At 36.1% G+C, this 21,204-nt stretch overlaps 1 protein-coding gene across 5 annotated transcripts in view; it reads left to right on the plus strand.

The window, feature by feature from the left end:
* Window positions 1-21,204, plus strand: part of SEC23A (Sec23 homolog A, COPII coat complex component) — a 72,435-nt gene that overhangs the window by 47,969 nt on the left and 3,262 nt on the right. For all 5 annotated transcript variants that reach the window (XM_027569835.2, XM_027569836.2, XM_027569838.2 and 2 more), the window contains 5 exons: window positions 4,905-4,982; window positions 7,182-7,343; window positions 9,296-9,382; window positions 11,684-11,839; window positions 13,672-13,737. In XM_027569835.2, coding sequence (XP_027425636.2) covers window positions 4,905-4,982; window positions 7,182-7,343; window positions 9,296-9,382; window positions 11,684-11,839; window positions 13,672-13,737 — 549 coding nt within the window. The remainder of the gene's footprint in view (window positions 1-4,904; window positions 4,983-7,181; window positions 7,344-9,295; window positions 9,383-11,683; window positions 11,840-13,671; window positions 13,738-21,204) is intronic.

Below are 21,204 nucleotides of genomic sequence, written 5' to 3' on the forward strand. Positions count from 1 at the left end.
CTAATGAAGAAAAATCTATGAAATTATACGAACAAACTTCTTCAATTTGGCATAGTGAATATAATTGTTTTCTTTTTTCTTGATGCCTAAGACTAATTTTCGTTAAAAATAAATATCTTTTTGGGGCACCTGGGTGGCCGACTCTTGGTTTTGGCTCAGATTGTGATCTCAGGATCGTGAGATTGAGCCCCGCATTGGACTCCCTGCTCAGTGTGGAGTCTGCTTGAAATTCTCTTTCCCTGTCCCTCTGCCTCTCCTGCTTATGCTCTGTCTCTGTCTCCCTCTAAGATAAATAAAGAAATCTTTTAAAAAACCCGAACATCTTTTTAAAAAATGTTTTGTAGATAATGGGCACTGTATGGCCAGATTGGTACTGTACCACATTTGCTTCTGACATTTTTAATGTAAGCCCTTGCTCCCCTTGGTCATAATCACTTAAGATACTGGTGTCAACATTTGATTTGTCACCTACATCCAAACCTCTTGTTTGGGTCCATCTTGTGCCCACCTTCATGGATTTGTTCCTTACTTTTTTGACTCCTGACCTTTTCTGTTGAATGATACCCTTTTTACAACTTAAACTTGATATTTGATTTTTTTTTTTCCTCTTTGACCATTGGTTTACCCTCTAACCACAAATTGTATTTTCCCTTTAGCTGTGCTGCTAGTTACAGTGGATAAACAGTTCATCTGATCAGACTTGGCCCAGGAGACCCTTGGGACTTTCCTGGCAAATCCTACCCCAGCCAGCTTTTTTCTTGTTATACCAGTGGGACCATGCACTTTAATTGTGCTGTTTTTTTGTTTTTTTGAAGAGAGAGTGGGGGTGGAGGAGCAGAGGGAGAATCTTCAGGAGGCTCCATGCCCAGCACAGACCCTGATGGGGGGCTTAATCTCAAAACCCTGAGATCATGATCTGAGCCAAAATCAAGAGTCGGAAGCTTGACCGACTGAGCCACCCAGGAGCCCCTGTTGTGCTGTTTTTAAAGATGACCACGTTTGTCGTTACCATTTTCTTATAGAGGTTAGGCTTTGACCGTTAGGGCCTTTTATGTGTCTGCCTTTATGTATAAATAGTTACTAAATTAAAGACAGGACTAGATTTCTTGTTAAGTGTTGTTATTTTCCTAAAGAAAATTATTGTTGCCTTATCTGCCCAATCTTATTACTTCTAAATAACTCAAACCATGGATCTTTGATATACCTTCTTTATTCTTCAGTCTGTTTTTCTTTTTCATCTGTGTTAGTGTTTTGGTTAGGTTGTAAATAAGGACTATTCCTCATGATTCCAGTAATTAATGCAAGGCACTTGATAAGTGTTCAAAAAAATTTTTAAGAAGTAACTCAAAGTGAGATGCCTAGGTGGCTCAGTTGGCTCAGGTCATGATCCTACAGCCCTGGGATGGAGTCCCACATCGGGCTCCTTGCTCAGCGGGGGCCTGCTTCCCCTTCTGCCTCTGCTCCCCCTGCTTGTGTGTTGTCCCTCTCTGGCTGAGAAATAAATAAAATCTTTGAAAGAAAAGTAACTCAAAGATTAGAAATATATGTTTGTTTTTAAAAAGTTTTGCAAATTTTGTATTGTTATCTGTGATAAAGTTTGGCTATATTTATCGAAAAATTAGGTTAATACACATTTAACTTCTGGATGCAGAAAGATTTCTTTTTTTAGGAGGGAAGGCGGGAGGGACAGAGGGAGAGAGAGAATCTTAAGCAGGCTCCACATCCAGTGTGGGGCCTGATGCAGGGCCCGATCTCACAACCCTGAGGTCATGACCTGAGCTGATGCTTAACTGACTGAGCCACCCAGGTGCCCCTGATGCAGGATTTTTAACACAAAATAAAAAACAGGAGCCGTTAAATAAAAATATTAAAAAATTTTATTATAGGGGCACCTGGGTGTTGGTTAAGTATCCAACTCTTGATTTTGGCTCAGATCATGATCTCAGGGTTGTGGGATCCAGCCCCACGTTGGGCTCCAAGATCAGCAGGGAGTCTGCTTCAGATTCTTTATCTCTTCCTCTGCCCTGCTCTCTCTCTCTAAAATAAATAAATCTTAAAAAAATAAAATAAAAGGTTTTATTACATTAAAGTGAAATTAAAAATCTGTGTGGTAAGGGTGCCTGGGTGGCTCAGTCAGTTAAGCGTCTGCCTTTGGCTCGGGTCATGATCCCAGGATCCTGGGATGGAGCCCTGCATCGGGCTTCCTGCTGAGCGGGGAGTCTGTTTCTCCTTCTCCCTCTGCCCTTCTTCCCAGCTTGTGCCCTCTCCCTCTCTCCTCTCAAATAAATAAAATCTTAAAAAAATAAAATCTGTGTGGTAAAAATACTATTATCAAAATTTAATGCCAACTAGTATGTATGACTTATTCTTATACGACATATTCTTATACATATAACAGAATGTGGAAATTTTCGTATATATATCCTCTTACAAATCAGTAAGATATGGGTAAAAACTGAGTAAAGATCAGGAACAAGGAATTACCAAAAGAAGGAATGCAAATGACCAGTAAACATATGAAAAAATTATCAATCTTATTTATAATCAAAGTTAGAACAAGGTAACAATTTTTATCTGTCAAACTAATAAGAATTAGAAAAACAATAATGCTTAAAAGTTGCTTAGTATTCAGGGAAATGAAAGACAGCTTCATAGCTTGTAGGTTTGGAGTATGAACTGTACAACTTTTATAAACATCTGTATAACCTTACGTATAGAAGGCAGTTGATGACATATGTCAGAAGCTTAAAAACTGCCTTTTACCTAGAAATTCTACCTCTTAAGAATTTATTCTAGAGATATAACAGGATAAATACAAATGCTAATAATGAAGGATTGGATAAGATTGTTATGGTATATATTTTAATATAGTGGAAAGCTCTTCAGCCATTAAAAATGAAATGATTGTTTAGGGATATGAAAATAAATGTTCATAATACAAGTAAAAATTTTGGACATAAGTATCAAATATGTCCCACTCTAAAAATTAGCCTTTTGGAAATCCATGGTTACCCAAGCATAAAAGTCAATAATGTTGGGGCGCCTGGGTGGCGCTCAGTCTTTAAGCGTCTGCCTTCGGCTCAGATGATGATCCCAGGGTCCTGGGATCGAACCCCACATTGGGCTCCCTGCTCGGCGGGAAGCCTGCTTCTCCCTCTCCCACTCCCCCTGCTAAATAAATAAATAAAATCTTTTAAAAAAAAATCAATAGTGTTTTTATTACCCTCATTAACCATAACATCAGATTTTCCTAATGCTTTATTTTAACAGAATTCCAGGCACAATTTAAAATGTGTATATTGTAATGTGATCAATAGTTCTGAATAATGTGTGACTACTGGTTTTGCTCACAGAATCTTTTCAGTGTATTTGACATTTTAGATTTCAGGTGTATCTGATATACAGATCAACAATTCAGGAGAGCTTTCCACTAATGGTGAAAATGTTCTATAATCTGCACTGTCCATTACAGAAGTATTTACTACCCACATACAGCTGTTGAGCACTTGAAATATGGCTAGTGCAATTGAGGAACTGGAATTTTATTTAATTTCAATTTATTTAAATTGCTGCATTTAGCTAGTGGCTATCATATTGTACAGTGAACATTACTCTCTTAGTCTATAAGTTCATCAGTGAAGTATTATTAAGGGGCATTAAAGACAACAATACTCTTATTTTCAGATACCAAGATCTATTTTCTGAGGATTAGCTCTACAACCATAGCTTTTCTTGCGTGACAGTAGTTCTGAAATGATCTTTCCTCGAAGCCAAAAATGTGATCAAACCAATTATGCCTTTCTATGTGCTCTATACATAGTTGCATAAATAAATCATATAGTTGAACATTCCAGGAAGCAAAAGCAACTACACTAACTATAGCAGTGAATCCTTTGCTAGTTTTTACTTGTTATTTGTGCCCTTGATCATATGTGAGAACTGTGCTGAACATTGCCAGGCTATAGACCAGTTACATAAGTACTATAAAAAAATTTTCAGATCAGAGACTGTACAAGAACAAGAAGAAGCTAATGTTTGTTGAGGGCTTAGTGTTAGTCACTGTACTGAGCACTTTCTCATATGGATTATTTCAGTTATTTAGTTGCCTTTTGTCACATTATCATGGAGGGCTTACTTCTCGCTTGCCAGTATGTGTGCCTCCATTTACTTTATTTCCTTATTTCTGCCTTTGTGTTTCTTCTTTGTTTACCAGTTTACCTGTTTGTCTCAGATTTTCTTTTCCTCAGCTCTTCTTTCTTTTTTGGCATTGTTTCTATTGTAGACTTTTATATCATTAACTTGCTTTTACAACCCCTGTGGTATTTTGATAGTTGCATCTTCCTGTCAGGCTGTTGTCCTTTTTCAACAGAGTCTTAAGGGGCACATATTGAGCTCTTTTGGCCATTATCTAAGAATTCTTTATCAGATACGCTTAGTTTAAAAAAAATCAAAACATTGAAGATGAGTTGTTGCGCCGGAGCAATGTATTGTTTGCTTCTCAAATTCAAATATATTTTTTTGGGTGTAATCCTTCTCTTGGTAAGTCTGTAAGTAATTCCAATTTTATCCCATATCAAGTATCTGCCTTCTAAAGAGTAATAGCTTTTTTTTTTTTTTTTTTTTTTTTTTAGGTTTTTTAGTTTATTTGAGAGAGAGAGAGAGAGAGCACTAGCAGGGGGAGAGGCAGAAGGAGAGGGAGAAATAGACTCCCAGCTGAGCAGAGAGCCTGACTAGGGTCTCAATCCCAGGACCTTGGGATCATTTCCTCAGCCGAAGGCAGACGCTTAACTAACTGAGCCACCCAGGTACCCCAAGAGTAATAACTTTAAAAAAATAGAATATGTACAGCCAAGAGGTTTAGCTGTATGCCAGGCAATATATTACTAACATTTTATTTTATTTAGTGTCAGAAATTTGGAGAGTATCACAAAGATGATCCAAGTTCCTTCAGATTTTCAGAAACTTTCTCCCTTTATCCACAGGTGAGTAGATTAAAAAGTCCATGTTCTTTTCTTACTGTTGACAGTAGCATTGGGTCTCACTTTTTCTGTTTTATAAGAATATAGGACCTGTTGTATTGGGTTATTCTTTTGGTAATGTTTTAAGTTTTGGGGTAGCTGAGAAATTAATATTGTGCTTGAATAGTCATTGAAAAGTGTATTATATTTTTGTGATTGCCTTCAAATAGTCATTTATTTGTGGTGAAATAAATTTACACTGGAACCCTACTCTGGAGTAGAATTAGGTGTGAGGTAGATTAGCTTTCCATCTGATATAAGGGATCTAATTACAGTAGTACCGAAAGTAAGTAACTTGACCAGTCAACTAGTCTTACAGCATGGTATCGTTTTACCTGAGAACAAATTTATGGGGATATACCAGATAAATAGAAAAGAAGCTAATTTGATTTATCTTACAGAAATTTTTTCACTTGGGTTGTAGAATCTACCTGTCTTATTTTCATAGATACTTTTAAAAGTCTAGGTTGTTTATATGATGAGTAACAGAACCATTTATTCAGCTGAGGTCTTTATGCAGGGAACTTTAGGAGAATAAAGATGACTGACACATCTCACTTTTAAGGAGCTTTCAGTCTGAAGGGTGAGATCTGAAATATATCTAACACAGAACAGAGAGAGAGAAATGCTATGTGAGATATACAAAATTTAAAGGAAACTTAAAGGAATCCTTCCAAGTGAATGGTGTGATACATCTTTATAGAAGAGGTGGCAATTTTAGCTTAGCCTGGAAGGATGATTATATTGAGATGTGGAAATTCAAATTTTTGCCCATGAACACCTCGCTCAAAGCTTCAACTTTGTTTTCAGAACTACTCTTATTTTTCATTGATCTGTAGCGTAGAAACTTCATGTTTATACAGGGAGATGTCCCTAAACCTCGGGTTGCAGTTTTGGAGAACTAGGAAGGGGCAGAGTCTTTTTGTCTTAAGGCAGGCAAAACCATTTCTCAGGCCTCATATTAGCAGAAACTAATGGGAAAGAGAATGTGGGCATTAGCCTCAGTATTTGACTGAATGCCGAACACTTTCCTTTCTTTCTCTTCTCTCCCAACTCCAAGCCTTCTTTTTAGGCTTTTGATAGTTGATAGATCTCCCGAGAGATCTGGGCCTCTCATCTTTTCCCCTCTATTGGAAATCACAGAGGACCCAGAAATAATTTTCTTTGGGCTTTCAAAGCCTGATGCTCTTCTAAAAGGTAACATAGACTAAATTTAGGGAAGGTTTTTATTTCTGGAAAATCTACTCCCAAATTTACCAATTACACATTGCTGTGAGTAAACAGGAATGGCTGAAGTGGTAAGGAATGAGAGAGCATCTTAGTGAATTCTGATCACTGAGAACAGAGAAGGAATGAGAGTGTCACTGAGCAGCATGTACTGGGAGAGACCTGTGGAATGAGTCCCAGGGCAGAAGCATCATGTAGGCACTTGAGCCCTGAGGGTGGAGGGCAGTGGAGAGAAGTAACTGAAAAACAAATGAGAGTTCTTTGGAGAGCTGATTCTTTTCATTGTATCTGAGACCCTTTGATTGTATCAAAGTACAATGTAGCTGTCCTTTATTCAGGCCAGACTCTTCCCCTTTTTGATCTCTTTCATATGAGGAGTGGGTGGAATGAAAGTGAAAGGAGAAAGAAGTAATGAAATGGTCTAAAGAATGTTTCTTAGGGATGAGGAAGAACTTAAATATTAAGAAACAAGTAGGTGTATGTAAGTCCTTTTCTTTTAAATCAATGCAGACCCTTCCCAGTGCAACTTTTGGGAGCTCTCAAAACCTAGAAAATCTGTTAGTCTATTTTTATGTACGCTTGGAGTCTTTTGATGGTGGTAAGGAATAGTAATAAAAAAGTTCAAAGATGTGCCAGAGAGATGATGAGTAGAAACAAAGAATGCTGATAATGCACCGTGTAGCATCAGCCTCTGAATAACTTAGATGTGAGCAAGGACTTTTTTTTCCCCTATTTTTGTTTTCCTTTTGAGTCATCTCTTTTAATTTTATTTATTGTTAAATTATATTTTCAAGTAACTGATAAAGATCGTGAATACAATTTAGAAGGTCCTTATTATAACTTGTTATTGTCTTAATAGTAATCAAATGCTTTTGTAATAGTAAACTTCTGTTGAAGTAAAATCAGTAAAAGCTATCTCACATTTTTTTCTTGTAGTTTATGTTTCATTTAAGAAGATCTCCTTTCTTACAAGTTTTTAACAATAGTCCTGATGAGAGTTCATATTATCGTCACCATTTTATGCGTCAAGATTTGACCCAGTCCCTAATTATGATACAGCCTATTCTGTATGCATATTCTTTTAGTGGACCCCCAGAGGTAAGAGAGACAGAAAACAAAAATTGGTTTTGTTACTGTGATGTGTGTCATTAAAAAGCAAAAACAACTAAGTTTTTCTTGGAATATAGTTACTAAATACAGGAATTTAGTTCAAGAAGTTATGTTATCCATATATTCACTTAAAAATATTTGAGTGCTTATTATATGCTAGGTTGCACTAGGAAATCATTTTAAAAAATACAAAAACCGAGATGGAAGAGACTTTTAAGATCAATTTGTGTAGTTATTTGGTTGATCAAATTCTCTAGGGCTTATGATTATCCTTTTGTCTTTAACAGTGTCCATTGGTAATGATGATTCTAGAACCTGTAGCTTATTCCAGAGTATATACTGTCTGATAATTAGGACATTCTGTCTAAAGAAAACCTCTTGCTTAAATATCATCTCATTCTCCTGTAGCTTTTTTTGAACATAAGATACAGTTAATTATAAAGACGTATATTTAGAAAGGTGGTAACAAAGTCATCCATTTAGATTTCTTAGCAAACTGTCCCACTTACTTTAACCAATTGTTAAACAGTTTTTCTATTTTGTAGTTAAAATTGTCTGTTTTACCACTTACAAGTATGTAATGACTGTATTTGAAAGTAATATTTAAGAATGGTCAGCATAAACAATATTTATAATATCTCCTGATTAATGATCTCTGGTGATGCCTTTATTCATTGTTTCGGAAAAATAGTTTTAAAACATTTTGTTACTATAATTGTTTTTAATTTGTCATAGTGTCTACTTTTCTAGAAAATATAATATTGTTAATGTGATGGTCTAGCTATGTATTTGGTTTTATAGTTCTTTGAATCAGGAAAGAAAACTTTAGAGATTTTTTTTTTCTCATTTCAGAGTAATACATGTAAATTGTAGATATCTGGAAAATGTAGATTAGTGTTTAGAAGAAATTTGGAATCCCACAATCCCTACTGTCTGCTCCTGTTAAATTCCAACCTTTCCATTTAATCCACGAATCCCATTAGCTTAATTTACTTAAGGCTCTGCTGTTGGAGTTACTCTCTTTCCTCCATCATCACTTGCTCTTCCTCTGGATCATTCTCATTAACACAGAAACCCGAGTCACATTCATGTTAAAAACCAACAGACAAAACCACCCTTGACTTCACATTTTCTCTAATTGCTACTCATTTCTCTGGTCTCAATTGCAGCCAAACTCAGAAAATTACCTATTGTCTCTATGATGATCTCACCTCACATTCTCTTTTCAACCTCCATTATTCAGATTCTTGTTCTTAACATTACACTGAAACAACTCTTACCAGACCACCAATGTCCTACGTCTTGCCAGAACTCTTGACAGCATTTATTTACCTAATGAGGACTCTCCTTGAAAACCTTTTGTTTAAACTAATCTGACACCTGCAAAACCTACTGGTTTTCCTCCTAATCACTGCCTGTTCCTTCTCAGTTTCCTTTTGCTGACTTCTCCTTTTCAGATCTTTGAAGTGTTGGCATGTTCCGGGGCCCAGTCTCTGGCTTTCGCTCTATCTTCCTTCCCTCTGGTGTAGATATGTACTGTGATGTAGTATAATCACATAGCTTTAATTACCATCTTCATGCATGTGATATCCAAATTTATGTCATTAGTTCTGGCCACTCCCTTACATTTCCTACTCAGAACTATTTTTCCATCTCCAGATTTGCTCTTTCCCAAGCCTTTCCCCTCTCACTCAACGGTCCATCATCAGGCTTAGGAGTTAACCCTGATTTCCTCTTGGCTGTACTCTGTTTTTCAGTTGTTACCTGTGTTTTTACGAGTTCTCAGAAAATTAAAATGTACTGCAAGAATTCATGAGAGCGAGATGTTTTTAAGTTATAAGATACAAATTTAAAATTTTAAAGGTATCCTGGAAAGATCTGTTTTGTAACTTTAATTTCTTTTTCCATCTTCCTCCTTTCTCATTGTTTTCTTCTGTTAGCCGGTTCTTCTTGATAGCAGCAGCATTCTTGTGGATCGCATTCTTCTCATGGACACGTTCTTCCAGATTTTGATTTATCATGGTGAGGTAAGAGTCCACTGCATTTAACCCTGTGCACGTGTGTGCAACAGAGTGTTTTTATTCATGGAAGCTGTCCCTTCTTTACCATATGATTACTGTTTCCTCTCTGATAAACTTTTATTTCCATTTTTATAAAGTAGGTATAAAATATGATTCTTCTTGCCACTGGTTTTTAGACTTCATTTGCATTTGACCTGCCTGTGCTTGTTTTGTCCATTTGTCCATGTACGATTGGATAAATGGATTTTACACAGAGCATAGTGTTGTGAAAGTAAGAGCATTGATGTATACATAGACATGCCATACTTTTGGGTTTTACTGGAGACATCGAGAAGGAAAAAGCCTTTGTCAGTAGGCAGGCTCTCCCTTTCATTACTTCATGGTAATCATTTAAAAAGTATTCCATTTGGGCCCCTGAGTGGCTCAGTTGGTTAAGCGACTGCCTTCGGCTCCGGTCATGATCCTGGAGTCCCGGGATCGAGTCCCGCATCGGACTCCCTGCTCAGCAGGGAGTCTGCTTCTCCCTCGGACCCTCTCCCCTCTCATGCTCTCTCTCTATCTCATTCTCTCTCAAATAAATAAAATCTTAAAAAAAAATTTAAAAAGTATTCCATTTAATGCATTTAAAGTATTTAAAAAATATTCCACATGATCTGAAAACTCATTTTTAATGGATAAGTGAATTAAAATTAAAATTTACACCTTTACTTAATTGGAATGGTACATGATTAAAAAGAGAATATTTCAGTAGCTATTAAGCTTTAATCAGGTATTTAGCAGAACTCTGTTCATTCCTGCATTTATTCATTCAGCCAGTAATTAAATGTTTCCTGTGTATAAGAAAGCACTGTGTTCTGGATGCCTTGAAAGAGATTCTTTTTTTTTTTTAATTTTTTATTGTTATGTTAATAACCATATATTACATCATTAGTTTTTGATGTAGTGTTCCATGATTCATTGTTTGTTCATAACACCCAGTGCTCCATGCAGAATGTGCCCTCTTTAATACCCATCACCAGGCTAACCCATCCCCCTACCCTCCTCCCCTCTAGAACCCTCAGTTTGTTTTTCAGAGTCCATCAAAAAGATAGAGATTCTTTTTTTCACAGATCCACACTCAAATTTATAGTCTAGTGACTTGTGCAGATTTATTTATTTATTTATTTATTTATTTATATTTATTTTCACAGACCCACACTCAAATTTATAGTCTAGTAACTTGTGCAGATTTATTTTTCCAGTTGTTTTAATTGTAAATGATTTTAGATTTGCACTCTAATTGTAGAGGTGTACTCAAAATATCCTTTTAAGTAATATTATCTAGGCCTTTGAAAAGATTTATTGATTATTGATACCAGTACTAATGTCCTTTAATTTTTAAGGATAATGCCTATTACATGAGAGTGAGGTATTTTGCTGCTTTTTTTGTGTGTGATTTTTTTAAAAATAGCTTGTTAATGTGCTTAAAGGAGAAATCTGAAATGCACATGACTGCTTCTCTGTTAAATACAGAGCTGTAAAGCCATATAGAGTATATATTGACTGATGCAGTTAAGTTAGAAACCAAGCCAAGTTTAAATTTTTAGATGATTTAATTACATGGCTTTTGGAGCCACTTACCTTAATAAAAGAATTGATTCAGATACTCTTCTACAGGTATATTATCTTTATAATTTTATTGCTATCATTACTAAAGTTTTATGTTTATATATCTTGTCAGAACATAACTCCATTGATAAAAACTTTATAATAGTAGGTGGTTAATTTTGAAGTCTCTGGGAAATCTGTTAACAAAAATCCCTCTTGTTTATCATAAACTTAAGTAGATAGCTTTTAGCTAATAATATAAACAGTATTTAAAAATTTTTTTGGTTTATTTCTTTTTACTTTTAAGGGAGAAGAAATATTCTAATTTTGCATCTCTTTACTCAAGAATACCAAAATTAGTGTTCTTCTTTTTTTTTTTAAAGATTTTATTTATTTATTTGACAGAGAGAGAGACACAGTGAGAGAGGGAACACAAGCACGGGGGAGCAGGAGAGGGAGAAGCAGGCTTCCCGCAGAGCAGGAAACCCCATGCGGGGCTTGATCCCAGGACTCTGGGATCATGACCTGAGCCGAAGGCAGACGCTTAATGACTGAGCCACCCAGGCGCCCCAAAATTAGTGTTCTTGATTTAAAAACTGATAAATAATGATTTATAATTTTCTTATTTTCTGAAGATTAATTCCTTTGAAAAAACCTCTTAAAATTTTTGGATAGGCAAGAAATTAAAAGTAATAATTCCTTTAATTGTTTTAAAATTAGACCATTGCACAGTGGCGCAAGTCAGGATACCAGGACATGCCAGAATATGAAAATTTCCGCCATCTTCTACAAGCCCCTGTGGATGATGCACAGGAGATTCTTCACTCCAGATTTCCAATGCCAAGATACATTGACACTGAACATGGAGGTAGCCAGGTAAGTATAGTTAATTTGTTTGTCGTTAGTATTGATTGTAATGAGTTGTTCCTATATGCCTTCTGACTTTTAATTTGAAAAGACTGTTTCACAAGGCAAGTATAAGAGGAAGGATGCGGGTAGAAGGTCACCAGGGAAAATATGCTGGCTTTTTGCCTTAGCAGTGGGAGCAAAGCAGTGACTATTGGCCAGTTGCCTAAAGCTAGCGGTTTCTCCCACCTTCTACCACCAGCTCAGATTTAATAACAGAGCCAGGATGATGTTATGGTGGCACATCAGCTTTAGTGGGGCAAGAAGAACAACTTGGAAAAAATTTTAGTGTAGCTTTTTTAGTATAATTTTGTTAAATCTGTTAATTTAATGAAGAAGTCTGTGAATATGAAGTTTGCGGTAACATAATTTTTTGTTTTCCTCATTCTGTCATTTCAGTTTTCTAGAAAATGTCATGTAATAGGAAAGCATTATATTACAAAAGGCCTTGTGGATTTTAGAATTATGAAGATTAAATAAAGTACATGTACATATATACATGGCCCTTCAGGACCTTTCAGAAGGCTAGGTTTAAGACCCCTTAACATAGACTTTTTTTTTTTTTAAAGATTATTTATTTATTTATTTATTTGACAGAAAGAGAGGGAACACGAGCAGAGGGAGTGGGAGAGGGAGAAGCAGGCTTCCCACTGAGCAGGGAGCCTGATGCGGGGCTCGATCCCATGACCCTGGGACCATGACCTGAGCTGAAGACAGACGTTTAATGACCGAGCCCCTTATCATGGACTTCTTAAAACAGTTTTTACTTCTCCCTTGTAATTGTATTAGAGCTATAATAAATTTAATTATAGGTTATCATAAGTTTCTTTCACTTGCTAAAGGCAGGTACCTTGCTTCATTTATTATTGTTTCCCTTGTGCCTAGCACAGTATTATAAAATAGGTGGTAAATATTAGTAACTATTATTCATAAATGATAGCAGTTATTTTTAGGGTTTTATTATATTTATAATAAGAGCTACCGTGTGTTGAGAATTTGCAAAGCTGTTAGTACTTTACACACCTTGTCTCATTTGATCCTCATAACAGTCCTATTGTTATTTCCATTTTACAGATAATAAGACTGAGACTTAGGTTACTTGTGGCCAAGGAAACACAGTAAATGAAGAAGCAGGCATTCAAATCTAGGTGTTCTAACTCTAGAGCCAGTGCTCTTATGTTAAACTGCTTACTCATAGATTAGAAAAAGATTTTGTGTGATACTAAATTTCAAAAGATATGACTATGTTTTTCAGTATGAAATAATCATTTATGCCTAGTTCTCTCATTGATGTCTCCTCATGTGTAGTGCTATTTTCCTCTTTTATTTTGGTTTTCATGATGATAAAGCTTAGTGGAGAGATGGTTAAAATGTTGGGTAAGTTGTCTTATGGAATAGCCTACAGGTTGAGAAAGTTTGAGAGTCATTGTTTAAAGTAAAAGAATGTATAGGGTACTTTTTGGTACTTCAGATCTCTGATGACGTTTCAGACCAAGGGTTTAGTAAATTTCACACTAATCTTGTACTTGTTGCACACATAAATTTTATATGCTGAGTTTTGGAATTAGCAGTTTATTATTTGTTATGAATATATGATTTGGAGAGAAGAGGGTGCATTTATTTGTAACATGTAGTGGCCCACATATTTCCAAAATTTATTTTTTTTAAAGTTGCCTCTTAATAAAATTAATTTTATCAGAACATATTAAATAAAATTGATTTTAGATCATAATTTGTTTGTTCAGCTCATATTAACTAAATCTATTTTTGATGAATAATGTTATGTCTTCTTTGCTTTTAAGGCCCGTTTCCTGCTTTCGAAAGTCAACCCTTCCCAGACTCATAATAATATGTATGCCTGGGGACAGGTAAGTGTAAATAGTGGATCTTGGAAATTATTTCTTTTGTGTATTTACAGTTTGTTATTTTAGTGAAAGCTACATTTTTCCCTGTGTATTTGCTAATGATTTCTATTGGAAAAGTAATGAAAAAATGAGTAGAAAATAGAATTAGCATTTGGTGGCACCATAGAAAATAAAAGGTGATCATATCAAATAGGTAGAATTCCTTCATATTCCTAGTTTAGGACTTCACCCTTGAGACAAAAAGCAATATAGTGCATAATATAAGATAGGAAATGATGATTTAAGGTTAATGCTAGGACGTGAACTATAAAAGGCCACACATAATAAGTTGGAAGAGGTCAGGGATTGTAATTGAACAAGAGAGGCAGGAGGCCTGGAAATCATTGTTAATATATTTTGATTTCTTAGAAGTCCTACCTCTTGGTACAATATATCAACATTTATCAAGTATCCAATTACAGGACTCTGTTTGGGTACTTTTGGGTACAGAGTGATCATCCCTGCTTTTTTTCTTTGTTTCAAGTTTTTATTTAAATTCTAGTTAGTTAACATATAGTGTAATATTGGTTTCAGAAGTAGAATTTAGTGATTCATCAGTTTGATCATCTCTACTTGTAAAGAGCTGGTAATCTAGCATTAGAGATAAGATAACTAAGTAATTAAAATATAAGTCAGTATGAGATATGTTCTTTTTAGAAAAATATAAAATATTACAGGAGTTAGAAGAGGAAGAGGGGAAGAGAGCGCATGGTGGCAGCAGGAGACAATGTATAATCAGAAAAGAGCTCAGAAAAGGGAACATTTCCTTTTAGAATGGTTACAATTTCAAGAAGTAGAAATTGTATGAGGAGTTCCAGGTAGAGGACAGTGTGGACCAAGTAAGGTACACACATAGGATGAATAGAACAATAAACTGGAAATGTATTGTGTGGCTGAATTGTAGAGGATCTTAAATGCTAGGTTGAGTGCCAAGGAGCTGAGTATTTAGTAAGTAATAAAATGTTACTGAAGGTTTTTGGACAGGGGCAAATTTGAGTCTTAGATAATATAGTTGACTCCTAAGATTAATTGAGAGCAGTCTTTAAGTTGAAACTGTATTTTGAAGTAATCCGAGTGAGGGGGAATGAAGGCAAGATGGCGAAAAGGAATAGATTTCAGTGATATTTTAAATGTGGAACCAGTGAGATTTGATTAGAAGTTGCAGGAAAGTAAAAGTTTCTCTAGGGCAAGACAGCTAAATGCAAAATGTGAATTCTGATTGGATTCTGAATTAGAGAAAACAATAATAAAGAACATAATTGTGATAATTTGTGAAATTTGAATATGGACTGTATCAGCTACTAGTATAATATTAAATTTCTTGATTGTGATACTACTGGTGTGGTTATATAGGAGATTGTCTGTAACCTTGGGAGATGTATCCTAAAGGGGGTAAAATGTCATGATGTCTTCAACTTATAGAAATGATGCAACAAAAGAAAAGGAAACGTATAGAAACATAAAGCAACTGTGGCAAAATATTAATCAGTGAATTTAGGTATAGAGTATGTGGGTGTTCATTGTACTTTTTTCTCAACTTTTCTATACATTTGAATTTTTAAAAAATAAATAGTTGAGGAAGAACAAGGTAATGTAGGATTTAGGGCCTGGGTAACTAGGAGAAATGTGCCAGTAAGTGGGAAGGCAGAGAGAAAATGTTTGATTTTAGGCACACTGAATTTGAGATAACATCTAGATGGCCAGATAGAGCAGGCTATTAGAAATTTGGGTTTGATGATCAGGGCAAGAATGTGAAAGTTGATCATGGACAAGTGATACTTAAAGTCATCACAGTGAATACTTGTTCAGGGAGAGTTGAGAGGCAAAAGAAGGACAAGATAAACCCTTGAGGAAGTACAAGTGGTAGGAGTATTTTGTAATAGAGAGGTGGAAGGAATATGAAAAGAATACCATACTATGTCATAATAGGTGAGGGAGGGCTTTATAGAAAGAAGGAAGGGTGTTAACAAATTCTGAGATGCTGCAGACCTTTGAAGGAGGATGAAGACTTAAAAAAGGTGGATGGATTTGAAGATTAGGAGGTCATTTGTGGCCCTGGTAAGCAGTTTTAAATAGTTGTTGAGTACAAGATAGATTGTAAGGAATTAGTGGGTGGTAAAGAAATGGAGGTTGTAAGTGTTAATGGTTCTTTTGCAAATTTAGTCTGAGTTCGGGTAGTAGGATAGAAGGATGATTCTTATTCGGATAAGAACACAGAACTTATTTGTAGACCAAGTGCAAGATGCTGATAAAAGAACAGCGTATAGATGTTTAAGATCCTCAAAAGCAGACAGTGTGATCACAGCACTGTATGGAGTTGAAGCATTGTTAAGGAGGCAGGACATTTCCTTCTGCAGAAGCAAATGGTAGGAAGGGTAATGACAGAGAAAGATGTTGAGAACAGAATGCTCATATTGGGTAATTACCTGTTACTTTTCAATAATAGTGGATTATTCACTAAGAGTGAGACATGCTGGGGTTAAAGGAATAGAAAACAGAAAAGATTTAAAAACAACTATAAGGAATATAAGAAAGCAACAGCAGGTGAACAAAAGGCTTTTATAGCAGTGAGGGCCCATTTTATTTACAAACAATTTCTAGAGCTTGCTTCCATTATGTTTTTTAACCATGCTTTGTAGTTCAGGCATTGCATCAAAGATGAAAGACTTTGGGGGTGATTTAGCACTGGAGATAAGAAAGATGGACACATTAAAGGGAGTGCAATGATGTAGAGCAATGGTAAATGACTGTGAGGTCCAGGCTGGGTAGAAGATGTAGTAATTAGGATTAAGGCCCCTTCCCTTTAAATATAGAGGTGCCTCAAAATTTTGCCCTGATTTCTCTGCATACATTGTTTTTCTGGGTGATTACACCGCTGTGGCTTCAGATTTCATCCAAGGCTAACTTGCAAATCTCCACCTTTGGTTTGACTTCACCTTGAGCTATAGCTTGGAATTTCCATAACTGTCTGTTACACATCACTGGAGCTTCCTGTACACATTTCATAAGCAACATGTCCCAGCTTGAACTTACTCTCATTTATACCATCTTGGTCTGCTTGACTTTCCTATTTTTACAGAGGACCCCACCATTCTCTCAATTCCCAAGGCTTGGAACTTTAGTCATTTGCATTTTATTTTCTCCCTTCCACCCCTAGTTACTCACAAATGGTTTGATCTCTTGCTCCTAACCATTCCCTCCTTTCCCTGTCACTAACAGGTCAGGCCCTTGTTACTATTCACATAGATTGTCAGTGCTTCAGCCCTGTTTCTTCCATTTTGGCAATGGCCAGAGTCATCTCCCTGAAGCAGTTCTAAGTTAATCTCTGGGGCACCTGGGTGGCTCAGTCGTTTAAGTGTCCAGCTCTTGGTTTCGGCTCAGGTCATGATCTCAGAGTCATGAGATCAGGCCCTGTGTTGGGCTCTGTGCTCAGCGCAGAATCTGCTAGAGATTCTCTCTCTCCCTCTGCCCCTCCCCTGGCTCATGTGCTCCCATGCTCTCTCTCAGATAAATAAATAAAATCTTTAAAAAAAATTAATCTTTAATAACCTCCTTTGGAATTACATATAACTCTTTATATTGCTTTTGAGGGTCCTTTGTTGCATAATCCAAAGTTTTCCCACTTTTAGCTACTGTTTTGCCTTTTTAGCCAACTAGATTTCTTATTTCACTTTGAATACAGTAAGCATGTTACCATCTTTGTGGCTTGTCCCTAGTAGTCTCCTATGTCACCACATGGTAGCCATCCCTTAAGGCTGGGTTCAAAGTTCACTGACTCCATGAAACTTCCTCTTTTTCTTTTTCTTTTTTTTTTTTTTAAAGATTTTATTTATTTGAGAGAGACAGCATGAGCAGGTGGGAGGGGTAGAGGGAAAGGGAGAAGCAGACTACCTGCTGAGCAGGGAGCCCGATGCAGGACTCGATCCCAGGACTCTGGGATCGTGACCTGAGCTGAAGGCAGATGCTTAGCTGACTGAGCCACCCAGGTGCCTTCCATGAAACTTTTTTTATGATTGCATGACTCGTTTGATATAATATCCCTGCCCCTTCATTCCTTTTTTTCATCCATTTCTGATGGCCCTTATGAGTAATGACTGTCATTTTAATTTTTGACTTTCCACAGTACCTTAAACATAGCATGTATTGAGTATAATAGATTTGGGCAGGAGAACAGAGTTTAGAGTATGGGGGCTTTGTGGAGGTATTTAAGAGTTAAGGAGCCTTTATGATATAGATAAATAAATTGAATCCATGGTCTAAAAGTCCTGAAAGGTAAAGTCTTTATGGTAAGGAAAGGAGCTTACTCTTGGAAAGTGTGGAAGGGGTATAGCATGTGAGAGAAAAAAATTTGTGCCCATATAATGCATATACATATGCATTATCAATATCACCCTCACCATTCCACTTGCTGTGAAACAAAAAGTCAAATACACTACTGTGATGTGGAAGTTTGGAATACAGAATGTACAATGAATCAGCCTTTCCATTTTGCTTGAGTCATCTGAGTATTGAATTTAGTTCTGGATCTCACAACTTAAGAGAAACTTACTTAAGAAAAGAAAATTGAAAGAAGATAGGAAAGTAGGACCAATTAATAAAGTTCATGGAAATGGTGATTAGTCATTATGGAGAAGAGGAGCTTAAAGGATGCTTTAAAATGGTATTTGTCAGGGGTCCCCTATCAAATGCCCTTAGGGGCCAGGTGAGTAACAAATGAGTGAAGCTCTTTTAAGAAAATCTGATGCTCTCAGTGTGAAGAGGCAATACTTGGTGCTCTGGTGGACTAGGGTTTGTGGGAAGAATACAGAAATCCTTTTCTAAAGGGGGTAGCTGTTCCTCCCCTCTAGCTGATTGTTGCCGTTTACATAATTTATTTAACAAAACGTTGTGAGCCCACATTAATGCAGACCAAATAAAATATATCTTTGTGGCTGAATTTCTACATTAAAAAGTGTAGTTTAGTTCATGGAAATAAAACTTGCTTCTTGCTTTTCTGGGTTTAAATTACAACATGGGGGCGCCTGGATGGCTCAGTAAGTAGAGCTTGTGACTCTTGATCTCAGGGTTGTGAGTTCAAGCCCCTTATTGGGTTTGGAGCCTACTTAAGAAAAAATAACAACATGGAGGTATAGTTGGTATGCTTATAAAGAACTTGAGCTGTTAAACATGGAGAGGCATCATTCTGAGCTGGTAGTTGAAAACTATAAGTTACTTATCTTTGCCTTTTCTTCTTTGTTACAGAGTTTAATAATATGTGCTTGATATGCACAGTAAGACTCAGTAAATATTAGTTATTATTAGTTTTCCTTGTTATCAGTGGGGAAAAATAAGTCTCTCCTTAAGATCTTTTATTTTTAAAGATTTATTTATTTTAGAGAGAGGGAGAGAGAATCTCAAGCAGACTCCCTGCTGAGTGTGGAGCCTGATGCTTGATCCCATGACCCCTGAGATCATGACCTGAGCTGAAATCAAGAGTTGGATGCCTAACTGACTGAGCCACCTGGGGGCCCCAAAGATACTTTAAATAGGAAAGAAAACCTGTTTTAAACTTTGAAGTTTAATTATTATGACCTGGAAGTAGAGGCATTAGAGGCATAAACGAGAGCTCTAAGGTCTTTCTTGACCTATGCCTTTTTTTTTTTTTAAAGATTTTATTTATTTATTCATGAGAGAGAGAGAGGCAGAGGGAGAAGCAGGCTCCCAAGGAGCAGGGAGCCTGATGTGGGGCTCGATCCCAGGACCCTGGGATCATGACCTGAGCCGAAGGCAGATGCTTAACCATCTGAGCCACCCAGGCGCCCGACCTATGCTTTTTATAAGAGAAATTATGTTAATATTTTTATAGATAATAATAATAACTGATAAACTGAATCTATACTGTTTTAGTTCCTGTGCTGAGCTTCTTATGCACACCTGTTTAATCATTAAAACACTTATGAGGTGGTTACTATTAACTCTTTTTCAGAAGAGGAATTAGGCTTAAACAGCTTAAGTAATACCCAAGATAACATAGCTAAACTGTGGCAGGGTCTGGATTTGACCCTAGACCATTCTGACTGGAGAATTTGAATTTTTAATCATTAAGCTAAATCAGTGATTACAATTTAGGGCGTTAACTTGGTAGCCAAGCATTTTACTAAAAATTATACAATCTTACATTTTAGTTTTCTTTTTGTCAGCAATCAAGTACCCAGCGGTAAGTTATATCCATGATGGCCTGAAGAGGGCGCCACTGCAACACTGCTTCCCCACTGCTGTCGCGCTTCCTACGCTCAGTGATAGCTTGGCTCTTTCTGCCTAATCGTGGATATATTTTAAGGAGAAAAAGGGTGCAGTTGAAAAATTAAGATCAGCTGCAAATTTTTGATGTTTGAGTTGAGCATATAATTTCAAATAAGATCTCTACAGTATATAAATTAGAAAATTGATGAGTATTTTGTCTTGACTGGGAGAAATAGATCTGGGATTGGGTGAATTGAGGTGGAAAACATGTAAATTGAAAGAAAATCAGGAATAGTTAAAGAAAAAAAGCAAGAGTTACCAGGTTATTATTAGTCTAAGTCATATCTTTGAGGCCTTTGCTTCTCTGTTAACTATGAATGTACAATAAGGAAAAATATTTCAGTGTTATAAAATAATAGATTTTTCAAAAGAGGTAATAATATAGCTCAAACATGTTGTATTCCTGCTATGTGTCAGGTATTGTTCTGGTTTCCTTACACAGTTGAACTCGTTTAATCATTATAACAACCATATGAAATAGGTCCTGTTGTTATCTTTATTTTACAAATGAGGAAACAAAGACACAGAGAGGTTAAGTAACGTATGTTCCTCAAAGTCATACAAGCAGTAAGTGGCTGAGTGAGGAATTGAGGCCATGCAGTCTGGCTCCAAACTCCAAGCTCTTATTCCCAGTGCTGTTGTCTCCCTTCATTGTCCAGTTCTTCACGTTTTTATAGTTAATGTATGAAAACACATAATAAAATCGATTTTCCTTTATTCAGAAGAGGTTACGGCATGTCTGTGGCAATGCTGGACTAGAATTTACAAGAGCTATAAATTCCCATCTCCTATTTGTTACCCACTTGCTGATCTCTAAAAATTACTTCTTTGTTTTAGGTTTCTTATATTTACTTATAAATGAGAACTTGAGTATGGGGTGAAAAATTTAAAAATCCAGATATGAAATCTTTCAGAAAACCTTTTTCTTGCTACAATAGAATTTCACTATTAGTGGTTTGGATTAGTGAAAGTCATTCTGTCAACACAGTTTTTATTAAAATAGAAGTTAGGAATTTTCCTTAACTCTTGTTAATTAGAACCCACGGAGATCAATTAAAATGACTTGAATGAAAACAGTAAGCATAGTTTATTTTAAAAATACTGTAAATATACTTCCTTCCAGCTGGCATGTCTGTTAAAATACGTGCA

Source organism: Zalophus californianus, chromosome 6, assembly GCF_009762305.2.
Source record: "Zalophus californianus isolate mZalCal1 chromosome 6, mZalCal1.pri.v2, whole genome shotgun sequence".
NCBI lineage: Eukaryota > Metazoa > Chordata > Mammalia > Carnivora > Otariidae > Zalophus > Zalophus californianus.